Genomic DNA, 24,084 nt, shown 5'->3' on the forward strand with positions numbered 1-24,084 from the left:
ACAAACAAACAAACAAAGGTCCCAATGAAGCTGAATGCAGTTCCCAAGATTCTTTGGGGGACGTCATATGCTTTAAATGTGCACTGGATGTGCTTTAAATGTATAGTGTGGATCTGCCCCTAGACACAACCTAAATGCTCCTCCTCGTCCTCCTTTCACTGACCTGGGAGACAAGGCGCTGGTTCTCACTCAGCCAGGTCTCGCGCATGGCTGCCTTGCGGTCAAAGCGTGCTGCCAGCTGCTCCAGCTTCTCCTGCCGAATCAGCTCATTGCGCAGCGCCAGCTCTCTCTCATGCTCTGCTTTCTCCAGCCGCTCCCAGCCCTGTGGAGGAGGAAGGAAATCATGGAGACAAACATTTCCAAAACAAGTGTTTTAATTTCTTTCAAAGGAGAAGGGATTCAGTTTGCTTTGAAGCTTTGGCTGCAGAATTTTCAATGTATTCTGCACATGCTCAGAGGCAATGCTCCCCATTATTATTCTAATTATTATTGCAGTGCTCAACTGGAAATGAGTTCATGAGCTGATCCTTGATTAAAATTAAATCCAGATTCCAGGAAACTGCCCAAATGAATGGACTTGCCTATTAATCATTAATCATTGTTAGCTGACGGCTTCTATTTGGAATCGACAAATATCAGCTGAACCTGGGCATAACTATTTGTTTGCTTCATCGTATAATGTGTTTCCCGCCTGCATTTCTTTAAAATCAAGGTGGTTCTAGTAGATTCAGACACAGATGCACCAAATACAGCACACATATTTAACACCTGCAGATTGGTAAGCACTAGGCCTCAGCTACCCAGGAACACCAACAAAATATACTCTCAAGTGTGCTTCCTTGGGCAAATGGACAGGTCCTAAGTAACACCGCCCTCCCAACCCACAGTTCTACAGAGGAAGTTCAGCGGTGGAGCCCAGTGTCAATAATCCTGGCAATATGAACAAGTTGCCGGCCTCAGTCTAAGGCAGTGTCCTAAGTTCCAGTGGTGGGAGCACAACTTAGAGCATATGCTATGCATGCAGAATGTCCCAGGCCCAACCCCCGACCAGTCAGCACAGGGACCCAGAAAGTTGCCTTGTACCCTAACAGCCCAGTTGGGCCATCAAGTTCAGTAGTATCAGTGGCTCTCTGACCCCCAGTGTTCCACCACCAATCCCTTGGCTCTGAGCATTCCTCCTCTAGGGTTTCCCTTGGGGGTTCCCTGGCTGGAGCCTCCCACCTCTTCGTCCAGCCAGTCCATGGCACTCACCTTGTTGATGTCAGAGATGAGCCTCCCCTCTCGTGGCGTGTAAACCTTTTGGTTATTGGCTCTCATCTTGCTCTGGATGGTGAAAAGCAGAACTTCAAGATTCCCTTTCTCTGTGAACCTGGGAGTAGGATAATGCATGCAGAGGAGGTGGGCAGAGGGAGAAAGGGGAACAGCAAGCCCGGTTTAGGAGCAAGAATGCACATTTCAAAACTACTTTGCATGAGGCCCCTTTCTCACTGTTAACAAGCTTGCAGGAACTTTCAGGAGACTTTGTAAGTCAGAGAATTCCACTGGAAATGGGAGCAGAAATTTCAACAATTTATATGGAAATCACACACAAATGGCATTTGCTATGATTGTTTTCTTAGTCTTCAAATGTTACATTACACTATTTTCTGCATTGTTTTTGACGTTTCCCTTCCCCCGAAATTAATCACGCAATCAATTATGTTAGCTTCAGCCTTAGCAAATAGTTAGATGAACAGTGTAGGTTTTAACAGAAGCCGAACTGCAACAGAACAGCAACAGCACTGACTGCGGTGAACACGTGATGGAAATCACTGCCTCCCGACATCCTACAGAAGACAGACACACATTCTTCCAGCACCCACAACAATAGTGCATGCTTTCCCAGCACTGTGGTGGAGGGGCTATGCAGGGCAAGCAGCTCTAGGACTTTATTTAGAGCTGGAGTGATGCCACCGTCTGCTGGAGCACCACAGTAATTGATGGAACTTCCTTCTTCAGGCAAGTGCATGGGTCTTTCAAGATTGTTTGTGATAGCACAGAGCAGCAACAGGGAACCTCCAACCCATGGTCCAATTTAGGCCCACCAGATCACCCCATGTGGCCCATGAGGCCATTCTTGGCCAGCCACACACCACTTGTCACTCACCTGATGCCATAGGGCACTTGATATAAGACAGGTAAAGCTGGGATTGCCCAGGAGCAACTGGGAGTTCATGGTTTAAGAGTGTGCCCTGTTCCTTTGCATTTAATTTAAATTTGGCACCAAATGTAAGGCCCGCAGCTTTGGGGTGAGATCAATTATCTCCTGTGAAATGCAAAGGATTGGCTGGCTTCTGATGTGGCCCACTGGTCCCCCACCCCTGGCAGAGATAAAGGTAGAGAATGAGGAAATATAATCAAGCAGAGGCAGGATATTGTATCCCCCCCTCCTTTGATGGGGTTGCTATTTCAGGCTAGCAGTTGAAAAGGCGGTAACGCTTTTTTGAAAGATTGTTTGCTTTCCTAATTAGAAGCTAAAGGTAGTATTTCACCTGGCTAAAAATCTTTTGTTAATGTTTAATGATTTTTACTTATTCTGTTCTATGACTGCCAGCTAATCCTAACAAATTGGGCACTGTGCTGTAAATTGCAGCTCTTGCGGGATGGAAGCTTGTGTGCTTGTGTGTGTGTGTGTGTGTGTGTGTCTGCCTGCACTTTGGGCTCTTCTTGTGGGTGTGGCTAGCATGGCTGCCATGATGAGCTCTTGCACTTCAATCATTAGCCACAGGAGCCTTTTGCAGCCCCAAGGGCCACCTTCCCTCCTTGGCAGGCTTCCAGGGCCCACATGCCAGTGGAAGGTGGGGCCATGGGTGGAGCAGCAGGTGCGACTCCTGCCTTTGTAGAGTTTGCAAAGCCACAGACAAGTCACAGGTTTCTACACACACACACACACTCCTCCTTCCTCCATTAAGACAAGCGAGTAATATTACCCCAACTCAAGCACATATCCAGGCAAAATGCTCTTGAGAAGGATGCAGGTCAGCAAGCAAGAAGCAATTTGTCAGAGAAGTTAACTCTTTATCCAAAGAAACAGCATTCAACTCAGCAACACTACCCAGCAAATCTTGCCCCTATACAGCAGTTGCCAGGACTGACAGCCCCTGCCTTCAACCCCCTCTAAGAATCCTCCTCTGCTGGATGTTTCCCAAGCAGTCTCAAACTGCATCTGGGAACCTGTAATCTCTGTTCTGCTGTATGCATCATCCTGCATGTCCTTGGAGATGGGGGGAGGGAGGGAGGGGAGATTGTTGCAGTCAGAGAGACAGACTCCTGGGATTCTTCTGCAGCCCCTTGTTTCACGCCCCTCCTCTACTTCAGCCTCTGAGTCTGAACTACACCTTGTCACAGGCTCTCCTTGCTCACTAAATCCCATTGCCTCTTCAGCATCCAACAACTCCCCCTACTGGGTTCTAGATTCGGGTAGGTAAACGTGTTGGTCTAACACAGTCAAAATATATAAAAAAATTGTCCAGCAGCACCTTAGAGACCAACTAAGTTTGTTCTTGGTATAAGCTGTCGTGTGCATGCACACTTATACCAAGCTAATAAGCTTATACCAAGAACAAACTTAGTTGGTCTCTAAGGTGCTACTGGGCAATTTTTTTATTTTTTTATATCTTCCCCCTACTGGGGTGTGACCTGGGAAGAGTTCTGAGAGCCTGGAGGACCACATCTGTCCCTCTGTGCCTGAGGCTCCCTACCTGTGATTTACCATGACCCCACTGAATATCTTCCTCCTCGCTCACCGCCAGGTCCACAAAGGCCAGAACTTACTTGGGGGGTTTCTCCACAGTGCGGTAGGTGTTGAAGGCCTGCAGCTGATTCTGCACTCCGCTCAGACAGTTGGCCAGCTTCCGGTCATTCAGTGTCAAGATGGTCTGCTCAATCCATTGCAGAAGGTCAGAGGCCAGCGTCTCGTACTTCTCTATCAGCTTGTCGGCCTCAATGGCATGGTCCAGGACCTGTTGCGGGAACCTGCATCACTCAGACACCCTGGGAAGGGGCTGGTGGCCAAAAGACCCGCACCCCTTCCTCGAAGCATGTTGGTCTAGACTTGCCTCACCTGCAACGGCTGCCTAATTTGCATCCTGGCCCAATCTGAAGTGCCGGCAGTTTTTGGTTACGTCACCTCTGGGTGCTACAAGCACCTTTAGGAAACAGTGAGTAATGCGGCCTTCTCTTACCCAGCCTTTCTTGAGGGAGAATATGGGCATGGGTGAATGTTTGAGCATGCCCAGACCTGGTGCTGTTTGGCTTTCCGATTTGTTTCATTCTTTTTAAATTTTATAATCCACTTTGGGAGTCTTCGGGCCTGATAAGTGGGATTAAATAATCCAATCTGATCTAAACCAGGCTCTCTTGCAGACCAGCTGATCCAAACAGTCCCAAAATGGATAAAACAATCTAATCTTGTCTATAACTCGGCTCCTTATAGCTCAGCTGTGGTCCAGTCCTGCCCTGGATAGATGGCAGAGCTGAGTTTTGAGACAGAGCAAACCACATGGCAGGGTAGGGAAGGGGACCAGAGATGTGGGACTGTGTGTCCCTCTAGATGTTGCTAGACTACACTTCCACCATCCCTGACCATTGGCTGCAGGTCCAACAACATCTAGAGGGACACAGAATAGACATTCCTGGTGCAAGATCTGGAGTTGTGCTTTTAAAAGCACCTAAAATATCCTTTTAATAGTCTGCATTGTTTGCCACCCACTCACCCCACCCTGAGGACAAGTTTGGTGAAGACTGAAAGCTTTTTCTGCACCTAAGAATCTTAGAATTGGAAGAATAATAGAATTTTAGAGTTGGAAGGGAACCTGAGGACCATCAAATTCAACCCACTGCAATGCAGGAATATGAAGCTGTACCATATAGGTGTCAAACCTGCAACCTTGGGGCTATCAGCACCACGCCCTAACCAACTGAGCTACCTCCTGCACACAGGTTGTCCCAGCAAAATATATCACCCATCTCCTTAAATGCCTGCCCTTCTTCCTGCAACCCCGGTGGCATTGGAATCCAAGTGCATTTCGGCTCCCAGCGCTCCCCAGCTCCCACCACAGCCCTCTTCATGGTACCTTCCCAATCCGTTTCCCTTCCACAGCTAAGGCTTTCATTTTGGAGAAGTAGTGGTAGTAAGTGGCCACATAGGTGATGATGGACTTCTCATCAGGCTGGTCCACGTTCACATCTAGGGAGAAGTGGAAGAATAAAGAGGAGCAAGAGAAACAGGACAAAGAACGGCTCTTTTTCCAGATGGTCACCACCATCATTTTAGTTTGTTCAGTGTCACTGGAGGCCCAGGGAGCCTCGGAGGCTAGAAGTGCCTTTTACAATGGTTGGCTGGCATGGCAGCTGCGACTAATTCCTGGACCAGGAAAGCTTGATCGCAGTAGTGCAGCCACTGATAACTTCGATACTGGATTACTGCAATGTTTTCTCTGTGGGGCCTCCTCTGCGCTTTGGCCGAAAACTGCAGTTAGCGCAGAATGCTACAGTGTTGACAGGCATTATATCCAGTCAGCATATAACACCCCAGCTCAGAAATCTGTACTCACTGCTGATGTTTTGCTGGTCCAAGTTCAAGGTGCAACTGTTAGGATATAAAGCCCTTCAGACCAGTTTACCTCATACACACCCACTCATCCACTTTCCTCTGCTAAGCTAGCACTTTTACAAGTTCATTTTGCACTAGTAAGGAACCAATTTTAGACTGTGGCAGTTCCTACACTCTGGAACTCCCTGCCCATTGACATGTACAAGCTGATATGTGTTTTAAGCTATTTAAACTGCTGGTTTAAATTCCATTTTGACTGTTTTAAAATCTGCTTTTAATTTTCACTTTTACTGATAACTTTAGGGTAAATTCTTTTTTTATTATTATTATTGCAAACCACTTAGGAGGTTTGATTTTTTTGTGTGATTTTTTAAAAACAAACAAACATACAAACATGTGGCCAAGCCAACAGAGAAAAACAGGAACAGAGATCCAGGTGCCCTCCCTGCTGAGCTCACCTTCAGGGTCTAAAAGCTTGGTGAGGCCCAGTTCCTTTTCGGCAATGTTGAAGGCATTCTGGAGGTTGTAGTGTGCGTTGCATTTCTTCAGGGTGTCAATGTCTATCAGGTCTGGCCTGATGAGGACACCAAAGTAAGCATAAGAACAGCCTGCTAGATCAGCGATATTTGCTCGCAGAATCACTACTTCATGACAAGGCCAGTGGCCCATCTAGTGCAGGACCCTGTTCTCACAGTGGCCCACAAGCAAGACCTGAGTGCAACAGCACTCTCCTCACTTGTGATTCCCAGGGACTAGTATTCAGAGGCGTATTGCCTCCAACAATGGAGCTGGAACATGCCCATTGTGGCTGGTAGCCACTGATAGCCTTACCCTCCCCCAAAGCATACAAGATGGAGCGAGCTGCTACGAAGCCATGACAGGCCCCAACCAACCTTCACTGACCTGTGTTTGTGGACAATTGCGTTGAAAGCCAGGCCGTCCCTCCAGCTGGTGGTGAAGTTGTGGACATTCACATTTGGATACCTGTAAACACACAGTGGGGGGCAGGGGATAGGCTTATTTATTTTGCTTTGTTTCACGTTCTTGAACCCAGCCCTCCCTTGAACGTTTGAGACAGGTCACTACAACTGAAATGCATATTTCCCCTTCTGGCTTCTTGAAACATCCAAGTGTAGTAATATTAAACCTTGGCTGTGTCACATCTAGCTGAGCTGGATTTAGCCTCAGAGGCAGCCAGCTCCTAACCTCAAGCCCAAACAGGGAAGGGGAAACCCCTGGCTCACAGTCCCCCACTTATTCTCTTACCCAGCTGTTTTCATCTGACACCAAAGCAGCAAGGCATCCTTGGCGGATTTCTTCTCCTTGTTATCTTCTGTCTCCACACTGATATCCTGAATCTGCAAAAGAAGCCAGAATAACAATATCTCAGTTCTCCTTTCACTATTGGAGGGAGAATGCGTATACAGTGCTACCTTGGGTTACAAACACCTCAGTCAAGGGGAAATCAAGGCAAGTTCCTTAAGGGGGAGGGAAAGGGGAAAAGGCATGGCTCAGGTTGTACCTGGAAGCGGAGAATGATGGTCCATATGAGGCCCAGGGTCAATCGGTGGTTGCCGTCAACAATATCGTGTGAGCCCATGTTCTCCAGGTGGACGCGCTGCTCCTTTAAGAACTGGAGGGCCTTGTCCACGTTCTCCAGGCAGTGTATGCGCATCCGGCCCTTGGTTGGCTTCGGCTAACAAAAGCAGGGTGAGAGGAGAGAGAGAGAGATAGGCCTTAATTTTAACCAGTAACTCTGCCAGGGGATGAGTGTAGTACCCATGAGCTGGTGCTGAGTGCTTTTCCTCTGCCACCAAGCACACCTACCGTTTCTAATCCCAAGGATGCAAGACCACACTCACACCAAGCATTTAAAGAAGCACACCATCACTTTAAAGAGTTGTGGCTTCCCCCACAGGATTCTGGGAGCTGTAGTTTGTTAAAGGTACAGAGAGTTGCCAGGAGGCCCCTATTCCCTGCACAGAGCTACAATTCCCCAAGTTCCCTGGAACAAGGGATTGGTTGTTAAACCACTCTGGCAATTGTAGGTCTGTGAGGAAGGGCTGCCAGAGAACCCAGGAGAGCTGCTGCCAGTCAGTGTGGACAATGCTGAGCTAGAAAGATCACCAGTCAGACTCAGTATAAGGCAGCTTCCTATGTTCCTAAGGTCTTTCCCAGCCCTACCTGGAGATGCCAGGGATGGAGCCAAGGAGCTTTTGCATGCAGAGCAGGTGCTCAGCCAGTGGTGGTGTCGGAGGTTAGAGTGTTGAGCTATGGTTTAGGAGAGTAGGGAACAAATCCATGCTCAGCCATGGAGCTCATTTGGTGACCTTGTGACAACCATTGCCTCTCATCCTCAACTACCTTTCAGGGTTGGTGTGGGGATGAAATGAGGAGAGCCACACACATTGCCTTGAGCTCCCTGGAGCAAAAGTCGGAATATAAATGCAACGGATAAAATAAATAAGGCCAGGGCCACCCAGTCAGTCACAGAGACCTGTCTTTCTTTCATGTTCATACCAGCTGGGATAGCTCGTGTCAAGGTTGCAGGTTCGATCCCTGTATAGGACAGGTTCATATTCCTACATTGCGGGGGGTTGGACTAGATCAGGGGTAGGCAACCAAAGGCCTGGGGGCCAGATGCAGCCCAATCGCCTTCTCAATCCAGCCCAAGGACGATCCGGGAATCGGCGTGTTTTTACATGAGTAGAATGTGTCCTTTTATTTAAAATGCATCTCTGGGTTATTTGTGGGGCCTGCCTGGTGTTTTTACATGAGTAGAATGTGTGCTTTTATTTAAAATGCCTCTCTGAGTTATTTGTGGGGCATAGGAATTCGTTCATTTCCCTCCCCCCCCCCCAAAAATATAGAACAGCCCACCATATGGTCTGAGGGACGGTGGATCGGCCCACGGTTGAAAAAGGTTGCCAACCCCTGGACTAGATGATCCGCAGGGTCCCTTCCAGCTCTACAGTTCTATGATTCATTCGGCATCACATGTGAGATGTTTCAGATGCCAGTTTGTTTGTTTTTTTAACTTATTGCTTTTTTAAAAAACAAGTAAAAACCAACCAGCTTTTAGTAGCTCACTTATTATTTGATCTGCCACTTTTATCTATTTGATTGTTTTCATTCTAGTTTACTTTTTAGCACATATTTTGCAATCCTGTAATGGAAGGTGGGGCAAAAAGGATACTTTAAAATAGTTAGCTAGTGACTGTGTGTGCAAGAGAAGGTGCACCTCCCTTAGCCAGGATGCTGCTGGCATGTACCAACCCACCGCCGCCGCCTCCTCTTGGAAAGTCCTAATTGTTCCTTGCAACCCAGTCAGGTGCTTCCACCATCACCCCTCCCAGCATGCTCTGCCGCCTGCTTCTGAGTATACCTGGAGCGAAGACACCAGGGTTGCACCTGCCAGGGAGCCGGTTGGACTGGCATAGGAGCTGCCTTCCTACACGACATTCCCAGACAAGAGTTGCCTGAGGAGTCGCTGAGGTTCAAAACCCCTGAAGGAGCGGCAGAGAAAGTGCCCTACCTATGAGAAGAATGTCCTCTCCTTTTGCAAAGCAAACCTCCTGCCCTTAAACAGGCTGTTGCTTGGGCGGGTGGAGTTTGAGGGGAGAAAATGACAGCGCAGACCTTGAGGATGGGAAGAGGAGCGGAGGTTGGGACATGAAAGGGAGGCTCTTAAGTCATCCACTGATGCCAATTAAGAACTTTGCTTTTCATCTCGCGCCCCTTCTATTTCTCCCTTCCCCAAGGGTCATTTGTGGATGCAATGCACTGCTGATTTTTTTCTGATTAGATCAGGATTATGCCTTTCATGGACTAAAATGCATTCATTGGTCTTCTACTGATGTTGAAATCTTTCCAAACACGATTGGTGCCAAGGGATGGGGAACCCACTGGGCCCTACGGAGGTTACTTACTGGACTACAACTCCCTGACCACTGGCCAAAGTGCTGACAGCTGGGGCTGATGGGAATTGGGAGTTCCCACACCTTCTCATCTCTCCTGTAGCCTCTCAGGTATCGTTAGGTCACCGTCCTCTCGCCCGCTGCAGCAAACTAAGCATTTCACTTTCAGGATACTCAGTGCCACCACTATCCTTTCAGAGTGGTGTAGTGGTTAGAGCGCCGGACTAGGACCTGGGAGAGACCAAGGTTCAAATCCCCACTCTGTCATGAAGCTCACTGGCTGACCTTGGGCCAGTCACAGTCTCTTAGCCTAACCCACCTCACAGGGTTGTTGAGGATAAAATGGGGAGGAAGAGAACCATGAACACCACCTTGAGCTCCTTGGAGGGCCCAGTGCTGGCAGCAGACTCCCCAAGTCCTTTCTAGCCATACCTGGAGATCCAGGGAACTGAACCAGGGCCTATTTGCTTGGAAAGCAGGTGCTCTACCACTGAGCTGTGGCCCTTCAAAACCTTGGTTAAACCTGCTCAGTTCCCATAATTCCTCAGATCTCCAGCATCTTCTAGCATGCTTCAGTGTCTCTCTGATAATACTACCCAGGGAATTCAGCAGCCATAACAGAAGCACCTGCCAAGCTGCCAAGCAGAGACAGTCTAGCTGCCAGGCTGCTTGGAAACCGGAAAAACTGCCTCACTTAGGCTGCGAACAGGCTGTTTTCCTTTTGGCTGCAAGGGAGGCGAAGCGTGGAATTCTGGGAACAGGTGCTTGGCTCTCTATTCAGGGGTGGGTGGGGGCTGAGGTTGGCCTAGCCTGGAGAGGTTTAAGGAGACGTGGCAGAGACATGGGAACCAGTCATCACTAGGCTTTATCCCAACAGTCTGGCGAGATTTGTTCCCATACAGCAAGCCTTTCAAAGGATCCCCTATTAATTCAACCAAATAATACATTTCTCTGAGACGGTGCAGCACAAATAATTTGCCACACCTGTGGGCATGCACAGTCACAACCACTGGGTGATGTCATTGTAGTTCACCACTTGGTGTGTGTGCATTGTAGACACATGGTTTAAGGTCCTCATCAGTAATGGGTGTCTTGAGCAAAGCATTTCCATGATTCGGCATTTAGGAAATTAAAGTTTTTGGGGGCTATGAATCTGTATAATACACCTGAACTGGGTTTTCCAATAATTAACTGTATTTGAGGAAATGCCAAGGCATTCTGCAAAATTATTTATCCAGTTTGTTTGATGCATACCAGCACAGCTGGAGGCTGCTATATTCATTTCTATTAAAGCATAAATCTTCTCTCAGCTAGATTTGTACACACAAACACAAAATTACAGTTGAGGCCTCAGAATAGGAAGAGCCTCTAAGTACAAAATGATGACCCCATGTCAAGTTTTACACAATTAAAAAAATAATGGGGAAAACAGACTCAAAAACAGACGTTCTCATACTGGTAGGAATAATAATGGTGACAATGATTTTTCATATTGTGTTGATGAATCGGTGCAGAAATAACTAATTTATATCAAAATTTCATTAAGCTGGGTGCCCATAAGATGTCAGACATCATCAGTAGCAAGTGAGGTGTATTTTAGGAAAAGTACAGACCACACTAGCCTTCTTGCAAGATAAACATTTTAGTTAGGCCACATTCACACTATACCTTTAAAGCACTGTGATACCACTTTAAACAGCCATGGCTTCTGGGTGCTGAGAGTTGTTAAGAAAAACCCTATTCCATCCCCTCCCATCCTTCCACAGTGGGGACATAAGTTTCCGGACAGGATTTGCTCATGGTGAGAGTTTGCCAAATGTGCCTTCTTCTTAGCATATTTCTCCCTTTCATCTTGAGGATCTTCAAAGCCCATGGAATCTTTGGTAAAGGCTATTCTCCAACTGGAGCGCTCGCAGGCCTGTGTTTCCCAATTGTCAATGTTTATACTACATTTTTTTCAGATTTGCCTTGAGGGAGTCTTTAAACCTCTTTTGTTGACCACCAAGCATTACTTTCCATTTTTAAGTTCGGAATAGAGTTGTTGCTTTGGAAGATGAAAATCAGGCATCCAAACAACATGATAATACCAGCAAAATGGCTGCTATGAGAATGAGGAGCATCAACACTTTGCATTCTTACTGCCAACTCACACAAAAAATCACTGTCAGTGAAAGACAAGCAATCCCCTGGGGAGATGACACATTTTCAAGCCTATTGTTCTAACTTAAAATGTGCTTGCAAAAGTGTTGATATTCTCCTGGTTAAGTCATTAAATTTCATGAATGTTTCATGAAGAAGCCTTTCCTTAAAATAAAATAAAAAACCAACCCTAATTCTATTTTTTAACCAATACTGAATTTATTGCCTATCAGCTTTCCTAGGAGGAAGCCAGCAAATAGATGAGTGGATAGAAAGTTTAGGAAACGAAGGGGAGGAACAGATGTAAAGTATTGGATTTGGCATGTTACTACTTTGCACTACTGCTTAATTTTTGTTCTTTGAAAATATATTAATAAGCTCTTGAGAGGCACCATCTTTAAAAAGAACCCTGCCAAATATATATATATATATATTTAATGAATACATTGACACTTAATTTTTCTTGCTGCAAATTTGAGGTTTTGGTGCACTGTGTTGCTCCAGTTCTAGGAAGCTGGCCCCCAGCCCCAGGCCTGTGATGGAACTGCTCAGCCCACTCACCAATTGCTCCCCTGAGAGCACCTCCAGCAGGCGCAGCAACATCCGCCCATCTCGCAAGTCGCTGTACAAATCACTGATCCGGCACGTGACCCGAGCCAGGTGAGAGTTGACCCATTTGGTGAAGGTTTTCTTCTGCACGGCCTCTCGCTCATCTGCAAGACAAAGCATGTGATGCTCAGAGTAGGAGAGACTTCTCTGCAGCCTTCATGAGAACCAGCTGTCTCAGGGCTCCTCACAACAGGCTGCTTCCAGAGTCTTCCTTCTCTACAATACAAACCCCTTCCCAGTAAGGAAGCTCATAACTTCTGTGGCCCTCTCAAAATCTGCCTTTTGCCTGCAAGCCCCCAGCAGCCATTGGCTGAGCTGCTTCTGATGTCACAGAACGTCTGCAAAACATTCCATCGGCCCAAGAGGAAACTCTCAGCAGCAGAATATTGAAAAATGGAACCAAGAGAGCATCTTAAATGGAAGAACCAACAACCTGGGATACATGGTGGAGGATCAGTGGAATGCATGTTGCTATTTTAAATAACAATGTTGGGCTGAAACTCCCCACAGATGTACCTAATTCTGTCTGCAGGAGGGGAGTGTAGCCTTTACATGCTGAAGGTCAGCGTTTCAATCCCTGACACCTCCAGTTAAAACAGTTGAGTTGGAGGTGAAATACCTTTCTCAGCCTGAGACCTTGGACAGATACTGCCGGTCAGAGTGGACAATACTGGTAAAAAAAAGTCAGATCTGGCAAGTGGCAGTTTCCTCTGTGCTCTGTTGGCTAATATCAGGGCTGCAGACCTTGTGGCCCTTCAGATGAAGTAAACCATGGAGTTCAATGCAGCTTAGACTCAGATAATGTGTAATCAGAAAGACCAATAAATCCCTTAATCCCCAAGCTCTGTAAGTGGTGCACGTAACTATTGATCAAAACAAAGCTGAAATGTGCAAAACAGTTTAAAAAAACCAAGTACACATGAAATGAGTATCAATAAAAACACGGATAAAATCAGTAAAGCTTTTAAGAACAAATATAGATAATGAAACTATATGTCTGGGTAAGCCTGCTAGAATAAAAAAAAGAAGTATGACAGCAATGGGGAACCTGTAGCCCTCCAGATGTTGAACTACAACTCCAATCAGCCCCCACCAACACAGGGTAATGGGAGTGATAGTACAGCAACATTTGGAGGACTGCACGTTCCCCACCCTTGGGTTAAGTTTACCTGATTGAAGCTTTTGACATCATTTTGCCCTATGCAAGGAAGAAGAAGAGCAATCCCTCAACTTGTATTTATTTCTGTTTGTGTATAGGCTGCCTTTGATGGTCAAATCCTAGTAGCATGCACATCAAGCTGTGTCCTCCATTTTTAAAAAGGAGATTCCCTGATCACTGTTGACCTCCCTTGGGCCCTGTTTGCATTGAACTGCTCGTGGTGTCATAGCAGTTTCTCTAGAGCAAGCTCCCAGGCCACACAGTGTGGTTCACATTTAAATAAAAGTGGGCAGGGGCCAATCAAATGTTCCCTTCCCTTCCCTCCCACTTATTGACATCCCTGGGGAAATGGGCATTTCAGAAAGAACCACACACTTGAGTCCACTCACTTGGTCCCTGTATTTGGATACTTACAGCAGTGACAGAATATCTGCTTTGAATTCAACCTGTGGCTAATGACTGGGCCCAGGATGGGGGGGTATACAAATGGAAAGCAGTGGTGGTGGGAAGGAGGAGAGGGCCCACTAAAGGAGCCCTTCAAGCCACCCCACCCCCCAATAAACCTGGAGCTGGCACTGGTAATTTCCATACTGTTTGCAGACTATCTGAACAAGGACTTAGTGTGAACCAGAACAAGAGATAAAAGTCCTGCAAGGATTTATTCTGCTGAACCAACCACATGTGACCATCGCTGTGTATATTTTAAAAATACCCTGTATCTGCACGATAGCACAGAATGAACCTACATTATGGAAAGTTTTCTGTAGAAGGAAAATGGGGTGGGGTGGGGGTGGGGTGGCCTGTCTCGTCAAGGAGAGAAGCTGCCTTCTCCAGAGCAGGGATGGGGAACCTGGTACCTTCTCGACCATTGTTGGGCTATAATTCCCATCAGCCTCATCCAGCATGGTCAACAGACAGGGATGATGGGAGCTGTAGTCCAGCAATATCTTGGGGGACACGAGGTTATCCATCCCAGCTCTGGAGGAAAGCCCCAACGTTGTAGAAAGCAGGTGATAACAAAATACAAGAGCCAAGCTATCAATAACGCACAACTCGTAAGAACCAGCTCTTACATGGATTTAAAAGCTTAATTTCATTCTCTGAATTAAAAATAATCACTTTTTGAGGGGGGCATGGCATTGAAGACATATTTTATAAAGAAAAGGAATGACACACAAACATGCACACAATGAGAATTTAAGAAAAGGTTTTGAACTGCAATTCTATGCACATTATCTGGATGCAAGTTGTGCTGGAAATAGAGCTTACATCTGAGTAGGCATTTATAAGATTGCACTATGAAAAACAAAGTAGAACCGCAGGCTTTTCCATTGGTTAAACCAGCAGGTTAGCTATAAAAGCTTTTCTTGATTAATGGAGGGGGCAGTTTAATTGCTACATGAATTTTAATCTGTGTGTCTGGAGAAGGGTACACTTTTTGAAGCTATTTTGGTTCTGGTACATCACAAGCCAAAGAAAAAAAGGGGGGGGAGTTAATTGTGGTTATTTCCTTCTAGCAGAGGCCATGTACACATTTCTGTTGATTGTGAAGTCACAGCATTTCCAGTGCTGGGTTTTTAATCTGGGTTCACATGATGTTATCCAAAATGCATATGTATCTTGTACAGTACTATAAGATATTACTCTTTGAGGAGATGTTTCTAAAACCAGCTTCACACACAGTCTGTAAACTGTTCTGTCTCTAGCCAAGGTGTGAACACCTTTGCATAAGGTAAATACATCCTCACTCGCTGATGTGTACATAAACAGAAAAGGAATTGAGGCCAGTCTGCGCTGATGTGAACAGCTGGGGAAGGAAGAAGTATGAAATGCAGGGGGGGGGTGTCTCTCACACACAACTTCTTCACTGTGCTCTATGGCAGTAATGAGTAATGTGAACATATTCATAGGGTGGCCATTTAGTTTGATAAACCAAGTAACTTATTGCACAGTTCCTTCAATATCTCCATAAGGAATCTGTTGATGATTTTGTAATACACAGGTTTACTTTATCTGCCTTTTAAGCAATTCATTGATTATCAGATCAACTAGAAAAACAAGTTAATTGGTTGGCAGCCCACGTTGCTAACATCTCTTGGCCTGCAATCTTAGCGTTCCCAGTAATCGTTAACTAACTTATCTGGAAGGGCTTTGGTGCTAACTTTTAGGAGCCACTAAAGGATATATTCTGCAAGTCTTTATACACCAGACAACCCCCCTCCCCAATCCTCTTACTCCCCACCTCCTACTTCTTTTGAGCAAGCTAGGCCTCGTTCTGCTGTTCTACTTTGTTTTGCTGTTCAGAACTGGTTCAAATCTTTCTCCTTGCCTTAAGCTAAGAAGGGAACCTTAGGTAATACACTCTTTCTCAGCCTCTTCTCTCCCCAACCCTCAATAATATCAATTTGCTGAATCCCTACAGATATTTTGGGCTAAACCTCCCATCATGTTTGCCCTGCTACCAAAAAACACAAGCAGCTCCTGCCTGTTTCTACTCCACCCAGTGTGTGTGTGTGTGTGTGTGTGTGTGTGTGTGCGCGCACACACACACACACACACACACACACAAAGATTTGTAGAAGTTCACAAGCAATTATACTAGTACACAGGAGAGAGATAGTTAGGAAGAGAAATTAAGTGGTAGCCCAGACACCTGGGTCCTCTATAGTATTCTGATTTTTCACAATAATAATGTACTGCCAGTGTTTTGTCAGAAGGTCCCATGGCAGGTTACAGTGATTTAAAGTTTAAGAATAAAAACAGTTAAAGCAAATAGCATTCACGTGAATGGGAGAGGAAGGGCCTCTGAAAAACACACATCTTGGGTGTCAAATGGCAGGGTAAAGAGATGTCTTCTGCATTTGTTGAAAGCTGCATAGGGGATAAGCCAGAGATACCTCTGCAGGGAGAGAGTTCCAAAACTTAGGGGCTACCACAGAGAAGGCCCTGTCCCGGGCCATGCCCTAATCCAGGCACCCCCAAACTCGGCCCTCCAGCTGTTTTGGGACTACAGTTCCCATCATCCCTGACTACTGATCCCGTTAGCTAGGGATGATGGGAGTTGTAGTCCCCAAACAGCTGGGGGGCCGAGTTAGGGGGTGCCTGCCCTAAACTTATGTGGGAAAAGGAACTACCAAGAGGGCCCCCTCTGTTGATCTTGACACCTGGGAGGGTGTGTAAGGAGAGGTGCTCTTTCAGGTATTTGGGGCCTAAGTCATTTAGGGCTTTAAACACTAATGTGAGCACCTTGAAGTAGCAGCTGATGCAGACCTGTAAAGCTCAAGTGCAAGAGGGCTGTAGCAACTAGAAAAGGAGGTGCATTTTTAACCCTATAAAAAGGAGAAAGAGCTTTTGCTTCTGCCTGCACATCACCTTTCTGGACCCTAAGCCTTGGGCTGAGAGACGCCAGCAGTGCTGCCTCCAGCTCCTCTTGCCCGTCCACCTTGTTTGCATGCAATGCAAAGCAACCCCAGCAAGTGTTTGGCTCCAGGGTAAGAAAAGCGAAGCCAAAAGGAAAGGACACTGGCAGGCCTCAGTCACTCCACCCCTCCTTGGCCTATCCTTTATTTTAGAGGGTAATTTATTTATTACATTTACATCTCTCCTTTGCTCCAAAGAGCTCAGGGTGGCACACACGGCTCTCCTTCTCCCCACTGTATACTCACAACAACTCTGTGAGGTAGGTTAGACTGAGTGATAGTGAGCTTCATGGCTGAGGGTCTCAGTCCTACACTCTAACCACTATACCACACTGCCACTGATACATTCTCTCCAGCGCTCTTCTCTCACATCCTGCAGGGCCAAAACCTCCTGGCCACTGCAGAAGGAAGTACCCTGAGTCCTGGCTCAAATTAGGGCCACACCAGCCTTTGCCAACCAGGTGCACTTTTGGCCAAGATGCGTCTAGGCCAAAAAGTCCTATCAATCCCATTCAGCACAGGATGATGGGAGTTGTAGTCCCATGGCCTGCACAGTCGTCCTGCGTTTGGGGTTTGTTGCTGTTGTGGGCATGTGTGGTTGGGTTGTTTTTAACGATCTTCTCTGCAGCTGGCATTTGCCCTGCAGCCCAGGCAGGTGCTGCTCCTGTGCTTCGACCCAACAGACATTATGCATGCATGCACGGTGCATGCAGAGGCAACGGAGGGCTCAGCCTGCCCTTCTGCCTGAGTCACCGGGACGTGTCAGAGCAGGGCTTGTTTGCTAACCCTGAGCCGAACAGCATTTCAAGAAGCCTCAGCTGTCTGCAAGCTGCTGCACACTCTCCCAAACACCCCCCTCACCCTAGAGACTGATAAAGGACCCCCTCCAGCTGTTAAGACAGAAGTATATTCTGTGATCTAAGCATCCTGGACAATGATCCTTGTCTCTCCCCAGTGAAAAAAGGTGGGGAGTGGACGTAGGAACATTCCTTACAGAAGTCAGATCACTGGTCCATCTGGCTCTGTGATTTCTACACTGACTAGGAGTAGCAGTCAAGAATGAGAGCCAGTGAGATGTGTGGGTTAGAGCACTGGGAGACCAGGGTCACATTCCCACTCGGCCAGGAAGCTCACTGGGTGACCTTGGGCCAGTCACTTGCTCCCAGCCTACTGCACAGGGTTGTTGTAGGGATTGACTGAGGAGAGGAGAAAACCACACATGCCACCTTGAGCTCCTTGGACAAAAAGGAGGGATGTAAGTGCAACAAATAAATAAATTCCAGGCTGTGATCTCCCTCAGCCTAACCTGCAGATGCTGGGGACTGCACCTGGGACATTGAGCAGGCAAAGCTTGACCTTTCCCCAAAACGAAACAAATGCAAGACTCCAGTCGTCAAAGTTCAGGAAAATGGCCAATTTAAACAGGAACATTAGAAGCTGCCTTTTAATGAGTCAGACCAGTAGTTCATCTAGTTTTGTATTTGACAGCAACTCCCCAGGATCGCAGGCAGGGAGCCTCTCCCAGCCCTACTTGAAGATGCTGGGGACTGAACCAGAGACCTTCGGCAGCCCCTTAATCTAAAACATCTTCCCACCAGCAATTCAGTCACTAGATGCTACAGCAATCCTTGACACCAGTTCTGTCCCCCATTTCCAATCAGGCAACACTATTGCAGGCTCTAATAAAACTAGCCATATACCGTCAGGGACTTGTACACCAGGTCATCCTCCAACATGATATAAGCCACCACTTCCATATGGGCCCATATTAGACACTGAAAACGGCAACATTCAGAAACCAGTGGGAGACAACTTCCCTCTCCCAGGATACTCTGCTGATGACCTCAGTCAGCCACCAGGCTTCAGCATAAAAGACTTCCAAAGGGAGGCTGCCAGGGGAAAGTGCTGAATGAGAATTGATCAGCAAATCTGATTCTATTCAATTTGGGCTTAATCAGAACTCCGGTTTTCTTTCCTACCGCAGGTGTTGAATTAGCACAGTATATAGCTGGTAACGTGGTATTACTGTCAGTAACCGCTGCTGCAAAAAGGACCCTTAAGTTTGTCTAATTTTGCGACAAAGTTCACAAGAGCACATCTTTGTACTCTGCGATAACGAAGCGGCGAGTGAAAATAACACTGACCTGTTTTGCTCACATAGAATGAAGGAGGGTGGATAACATTTCAGGGGAATCCAACACCAAAAAGAGTTTGGGCCCAGATCATACGGTGGTAGTGGATGCTGCCCCAGAAATTTGGGGGTGAAACCTTGGCAAGGTAAATAGGCTGGGGGTGACGGGGGGGGGGACTGCACAATGTGGGACAACAGCCCTATTCGGTGGGCTATAACTTTTTCAGTTATGTGGACTACTCTCCCCGGAGACACACAGCTGGCACTTACTTTGCTTGCTTTTTTGGTGTCGAAAGGAGGTCATTTTATGGCTCCCCCAAGGAGGATTTATTGCTGTTTTTACTGCAGTTTCATTATTAGGAGATTTTTTTAAATTACAATTTAATGCAACGTAAGTTTTTGAATTATTCTGGTTTTTTTATTATGGGTAGCCGACTTGGAACCTTTGACTGAAAGGCAGGGTGCAAAGCTTTTAAAAATAAGTAAATGAAAGAAATTGTGACTGTCTGTGTTGAGGGGGAGGGAGAGTTGGGGTCAAGGTGAGCATTCCTAGAACAGTACTTCCCACCAAAGAGGGGCAGGGTGTAAACCAGAGAAGTCCTTGAAGTCACAGAGGCTGTATCTGTCAGTGCCTGTCAAGGCTCCTCTCTCTCTTGACAAGGTCTCCTGCCCTCAGCTTCCAGGAAAATGGGGAAGAAGGGTAGCTTTGGCAGGGGGCAGCTGGGCACAGCCCCAAAGAATCTCAACCACGTCGCTGTGTTTGCCCCATGCAAATCCAGCGTGCGTTCAGCTAATTCCTGGCATCACTGTGCGGATTAGGGTCCCTGCCGCCACCGCTTAAGTCAGGCCAGAGAGATCTTGCAGGTTGGGGTGGTGGGGGGAAGACTCCTGGCTGAGAGCTTGCCCCCCCAAATCTCTACTGATCACCCCCCTCCCCGCAATTCTCCAGAGTGCCTACCTTGAAGCTGCTTGAACCTGCCCTCCAACACGTTGGCATACTGGACTGCGTTGATAAATGCGGCCGGGGAGAGCTCAGGAGGGGGAGAAGGACCCTGGATCACCTCCAGCAGTTCTGGATCAGGTTCATACATCCTTGCGGCTGGGGTACCTCCACTTGGACCACCACTGCAGCCCCCTGCCCACCCACCCACCCCGGAAAAAAACCAACCGCAGTTGGGCCCAGGTAGCAGGAAGGGAAGCTCCAGCACCTTGGTGTGAGTTGAGCGTTTCAAGAGAGTTTTGCTGCCCCCTTCCAGGCGAGGGCGGCAACCCTGGGAAATTTACATAAAAACAGGTTGGGTTGCTCTGAATGGTGTGTGTGTGTGTGTGTGTGTGTGTGTAGAGTACACTCACTGAGCCCAGGCAGACATGGAAAGGGGAGGGGAACGTGTTGGGCAGTCTGCCCACACACATACAATTCGATAGTCTGAAAAACTAGCAAATCTCAGCATTGGGGGTTAGCCAAAGCTCTTATTGAATAGGGCTCAGGGCTCTACCCTCAGCTCCAGACCAGGATGGGTGAAAGGGGACTGGGGCTCAGGACTACTGGATCCTTTCTCTCTTCCCCCCTCCTCACCCTTCTAAGAGGGGACTAATGATTCTGGAGCTTGCCGAGGTAAGTTTATAAAAAAGATAAGACAGGGTTGTATCCAACTAAAGTTGACTCCGAACCAAATTTAGCCATGCCCATTCATGTCAATGGGTCTACTAAGAGTATGAATAACATTGGAAACAGCCCATAGTGGGGGGCTGAGGTCTCTTCTTCTCTTGCTTGACTTATCCTTGACCTCCAGCCTCAGGTGTGCATTTTCCTTTTCTTTTTAAGATATCACTACGACATTTACATCCCTCTTTTCCTCCAAGGAGCTCACCCTACCCCAAACATTTGATCCTCACAACAATCCTGTGAGGTAGGCTAGGCTGACAGACAGGGAGTAGTGACGCAAAGTTACCCTGTGAGTATGTTGGCTGAGTGGGGGGGGGGATTTGAACCCTGGGCCCCTCAGGTCCTAGTCTGACATCTCTACCCACTATATCACACCGGCTCTCATGCAGTACTTTGTAAAAGAGCAGGTAATAATCTCTAGTCCTGTCTTTGTCTCCTGTATTCTCCTATATTTGGGAGAGCTGGGTTTAAAGACGCCTAGAGCTATCCCATGGCCTTAGAGAAGCCCCTCTCTCCCTCTTTGCCTGTTCCTCTTCCCCAATCTGTAAAATGGGGATGGTTAGCTGGCCACCATAGTTTAGTCCCTAGAACTGTTTTATCTGCAGAACCCACAGGTGAAACAACAATAATGCAAAACCTTTTGAGCATGTGCAAACTACTTTCTTCTAAGACGTGAGGTAGGATTTGTGGATCTGGGTTTGTGGGTTTCTGGCCTTCATAGCAAGAAGCAGGTGATCTTGTGGGCACACAAATGGGGGAAGATAGCAAGCAGGGTAGGGAAGGAACAGGACAGCTGGTTTCCTAGCTATTCCAAAAAGGGGGGCGGGGTGCTGGACAGGGACAGATGAGCTCAGCCAGCCGCCAGGGTCAAACAATGAAGGATTTGCATCCCATTGTCTGTTTTGTGTGGCTGTCAGGCTGGGCGGTGAATCCTCCAGGCCTGCCAGTACCCTTGTGGGGTCAGCAAAGTGACTCTTTGGCCCTATACCTGCCTCCCTGTTTCCCCCTCAGAAAGCTGTTTCTCCCAGTCATCCAAACAGGGACAAGCTGAAAAGGTCTAACGTGGATTCACAGTTTTGTTGTGTAAGCTTCTGGAGTTACACAGGACTCTTCTTCAGGTCAGATGTGGAAATTCGACAGTTAGAAGGCATGGCCATCCGCTGAGCTTCACCTGTCATTAGTTGGGGCCTTATTCATCTGAACCAACCCTGCACTCCAGAATGGGCTTTTCAAATGCAAGACCCAGCTTTTGAGCCCTTCACATAATCAGCAAGAAGAGAACATCTCTGAACAAATGCAGACTGTCTACTCTCCACACCCAGCAAGCACAGGAAGCTTTTACAGGGACTTAGGAGGACAGACATTCCAGGCCAGGCTACTGAGAGCAATGAGTGGTTGAAGCCTGCCAGTCCCCCCACCCTTGATTATGTTCTCCAAACTCTCCACAACAACCCTGGTTCATCTGTTTTATGTTTTCTTGCATGGTAGTTCCCCACCACTACTTTGAACATCTCTGCTTGCAAAAGAGCTCTGTGGAACTCAAAGCAGTTAGAACGGCAGGCCACATTCACACTGTACATTTTAAGTGCTATGAGCCACAATTCCCAGAATCCCCTGTGAAGAGCCATTGTTGGTGAAACCACGCAGAACATTGTAGCTCTGTGAGGGGAATAGAGATCACCTCACAACTCTCAGCACCCTTAACAAGCGACATTTCCCAGAATCCTTTGTGGGGCCCTCCGAAAGCCATAACAGTTTATGAAAGGGAATCATAGTGCTTTAAGTGTACAGTGCGCATGTGGTCCAGGGTTTCAATCTCTGCTCAGCCACCAGGTGATCTTGAGCCGGTCACTGCCTCTCAGCCTAACCTACCTCACCGGGTGGTTCTGAGGGAAAATGGGGGAGGGGCGGCAGCCATGTAAACCACCTTGAGCTCTTTGGAGGGGAAAGTGAGATACGGATGTAGTTAAACGATTAAGAACAAAAACAACAATAAATTCCTCCTCCGGCAACCCAAAGCAATTTGACAGAGAAACAACTGCCTTGCCCTTGATCTTCAGCAATGACTGGAACTCCCCACACGCATAAAACACACACCCAGGGTGCCCCCCCACCCGCCACCGCCACCACTGGCTTCCAGTATTTCCTGCCTGCCTGGCCGCCCCACCCTGCTTGGTATCATCCCAGACTGTCATTAAGTGACTGTTTACTGACTCTCCCAGGCCGCCTTTCCCTTGCAATCCTCCCCCAGCCGTTAACAGGGCTGGAGACGCTGAGGTAGTGGCAGAGTTTAGCAACTGCAGGAAGCTGCTGGATACGAAATCAGGCTCTTGGTCCATCACCCAGCAGCTCAAGATGTGGGCTGGCAGAGGCTCTCGGGTTGGGGGGGGCGTTTCAGATGGAGAGACAGCCCCACCTGGAGATGCCATGCCGTTGGGGATTGAACCTAGGACCTTCTGCAGATGCTCCATTACTTAACTATGGCCCTTCCCCCCTGATGCTCATTTTGGGATTACTCAAGGCCACACTTGCTCGCGCTATCGGAGCCCAGGCCCAAGGCCAGCCTGCTGCGTCCTTGGCTTCTGCCTCCGTTTGGCTATCTCGTGTTTGCTGGCACTTTCCCCTTGCGGGTTGTGACAAATAATGATCCCAGTCCCTCATAAAGCCAATCTACCCTTCGCAAAAAAGGGTGGCGGGGTGGGGGAATCCCAGAGTCTAAATACAAATACACAAGGCAGCATCACGGGCAAAAGACTACAAGTTGGAGGTCTAAGAAAGGGGCAGCACCAAAGGGGGGGGGCAAGTACCCCTACCCCAGCAAAGTATTCGGGTTGCTTTTAAAAGCTAAGGCAGAAATATGATTTTCATCAAAATCAGGCTGTAATGCTAAGCATGCTTACTTGACAGCGAATTAGGTTGAGATTTAATCCAGAGAAAATCAATTTAGGATGGGAGCATTCATTTTAAATCTTCCATTACTTCCCATTCAGAAATTTGGGGACACCTCTGCCCCAAAATGCCCTGTTTCCTCTCCATAGTCCCCCCCCCCCAACAGGGAACATTTTACATATTGCATCTTTGCTGTTATTATTTTGGGTGCACATAATGATTATAAACAATTTATTGTAAGCATTGGGAGCAGTTTTGTTCCATTGTTTTCCTATGTTTTGCTAGTTGAACTTCTCTTGTAATATTGGATAAAAATGCATTGTTATATTTTATGATAATTGATTTTAACTGTTCTGCAATTGTACTTTTCATCATGAATTTTCCCCACTGAATCCTACTGTTATACCACAGGGTCACAAATGTGGCTCCCATAGAGGCCTTCTCTGGTACCCACGGGGCACAACGCCCCCCCCCCCAAATACCTGGCTTGAAACAAGTATTCCATTGCAACCAACAGAACAGGATACACTGTGTGAATGGCAACAATTTATAGTTTCCAAAT

General features: G+C 47.3%; 1 protein-coding gene across 2 annotated transcripts in view; it reads right to left on the minus strand.

Moving 5' to 3' along the window:
- The window catches only part of SPTBN2 (spectrin beta, non-erythrocytic 2), a 95,986-nt gene that overhangs the window by 29,091 nt on the left and 42,811 nt on the right, over positions 1 to 24,084 (minus strand). Inside the window, exons 1-10 of one of the 2 annotated variants that reach the window (XM_080986137.1) lie at positions 19,926 to 20,105; positions 12,211 to 12,362; positions 7,116 to 7,289; positions 6,860 to 6,951; positions 6,497 to 6,577; positions 6,052 to 6,167; positions 5,115 to 5,227; positions 3,814 to 4,001; positions 1,252 to 1,369; positions 164 to 322 (exon numbers count right to left, since the gene is read on the minus strand). In XM_080986137.1, coding sequence (XP_080842263.1) covers positions 164 to 322; positions 1,252 to 1,369; positions 3,814 to 4,001; positions 5,115 to 5,227; positions 6,052 to 6,167; positions 6,497 to 6,577; positions 6,860 to 6,951; positions 7,116 to 7,289; positions 12,211 to 12,362; positions 19,926 to 20,058 — 1,326 coding nt within the window. In that variant the 5' untranslated portion in view covers positions 20,059 to 20,105. Of the gene's footprint in view, positions 1 to 163; positions 323 to 1,251; positions 1,370 to 3,813; positions 4,002 to 5,114; positions 5,228 to 6,051; positions 6,168 to 6,496; positions 6,578 to 6,859; positions 6,952 to 7,115; positions 7,290 to 12,210; positions 12,363 to 19,925; positions 20,106 to 24,084 lie in introns of those variants that run through there. The other variant, XM_080986136.1, reaches the window with a different exon arrangement.

The sequence above is a fragment of the Podarcis pityusensis genome (assembly GCF_964106645.2).
Source record: "Podarcis pityusensis genome assembly, chromosome: 16".
Lineage (NCBI taxonomy): Eukaryota > Metazoa > Chordata > Lepidosauria > Squamata > Lacertidae > Podarcis > Podarcis pityusensis.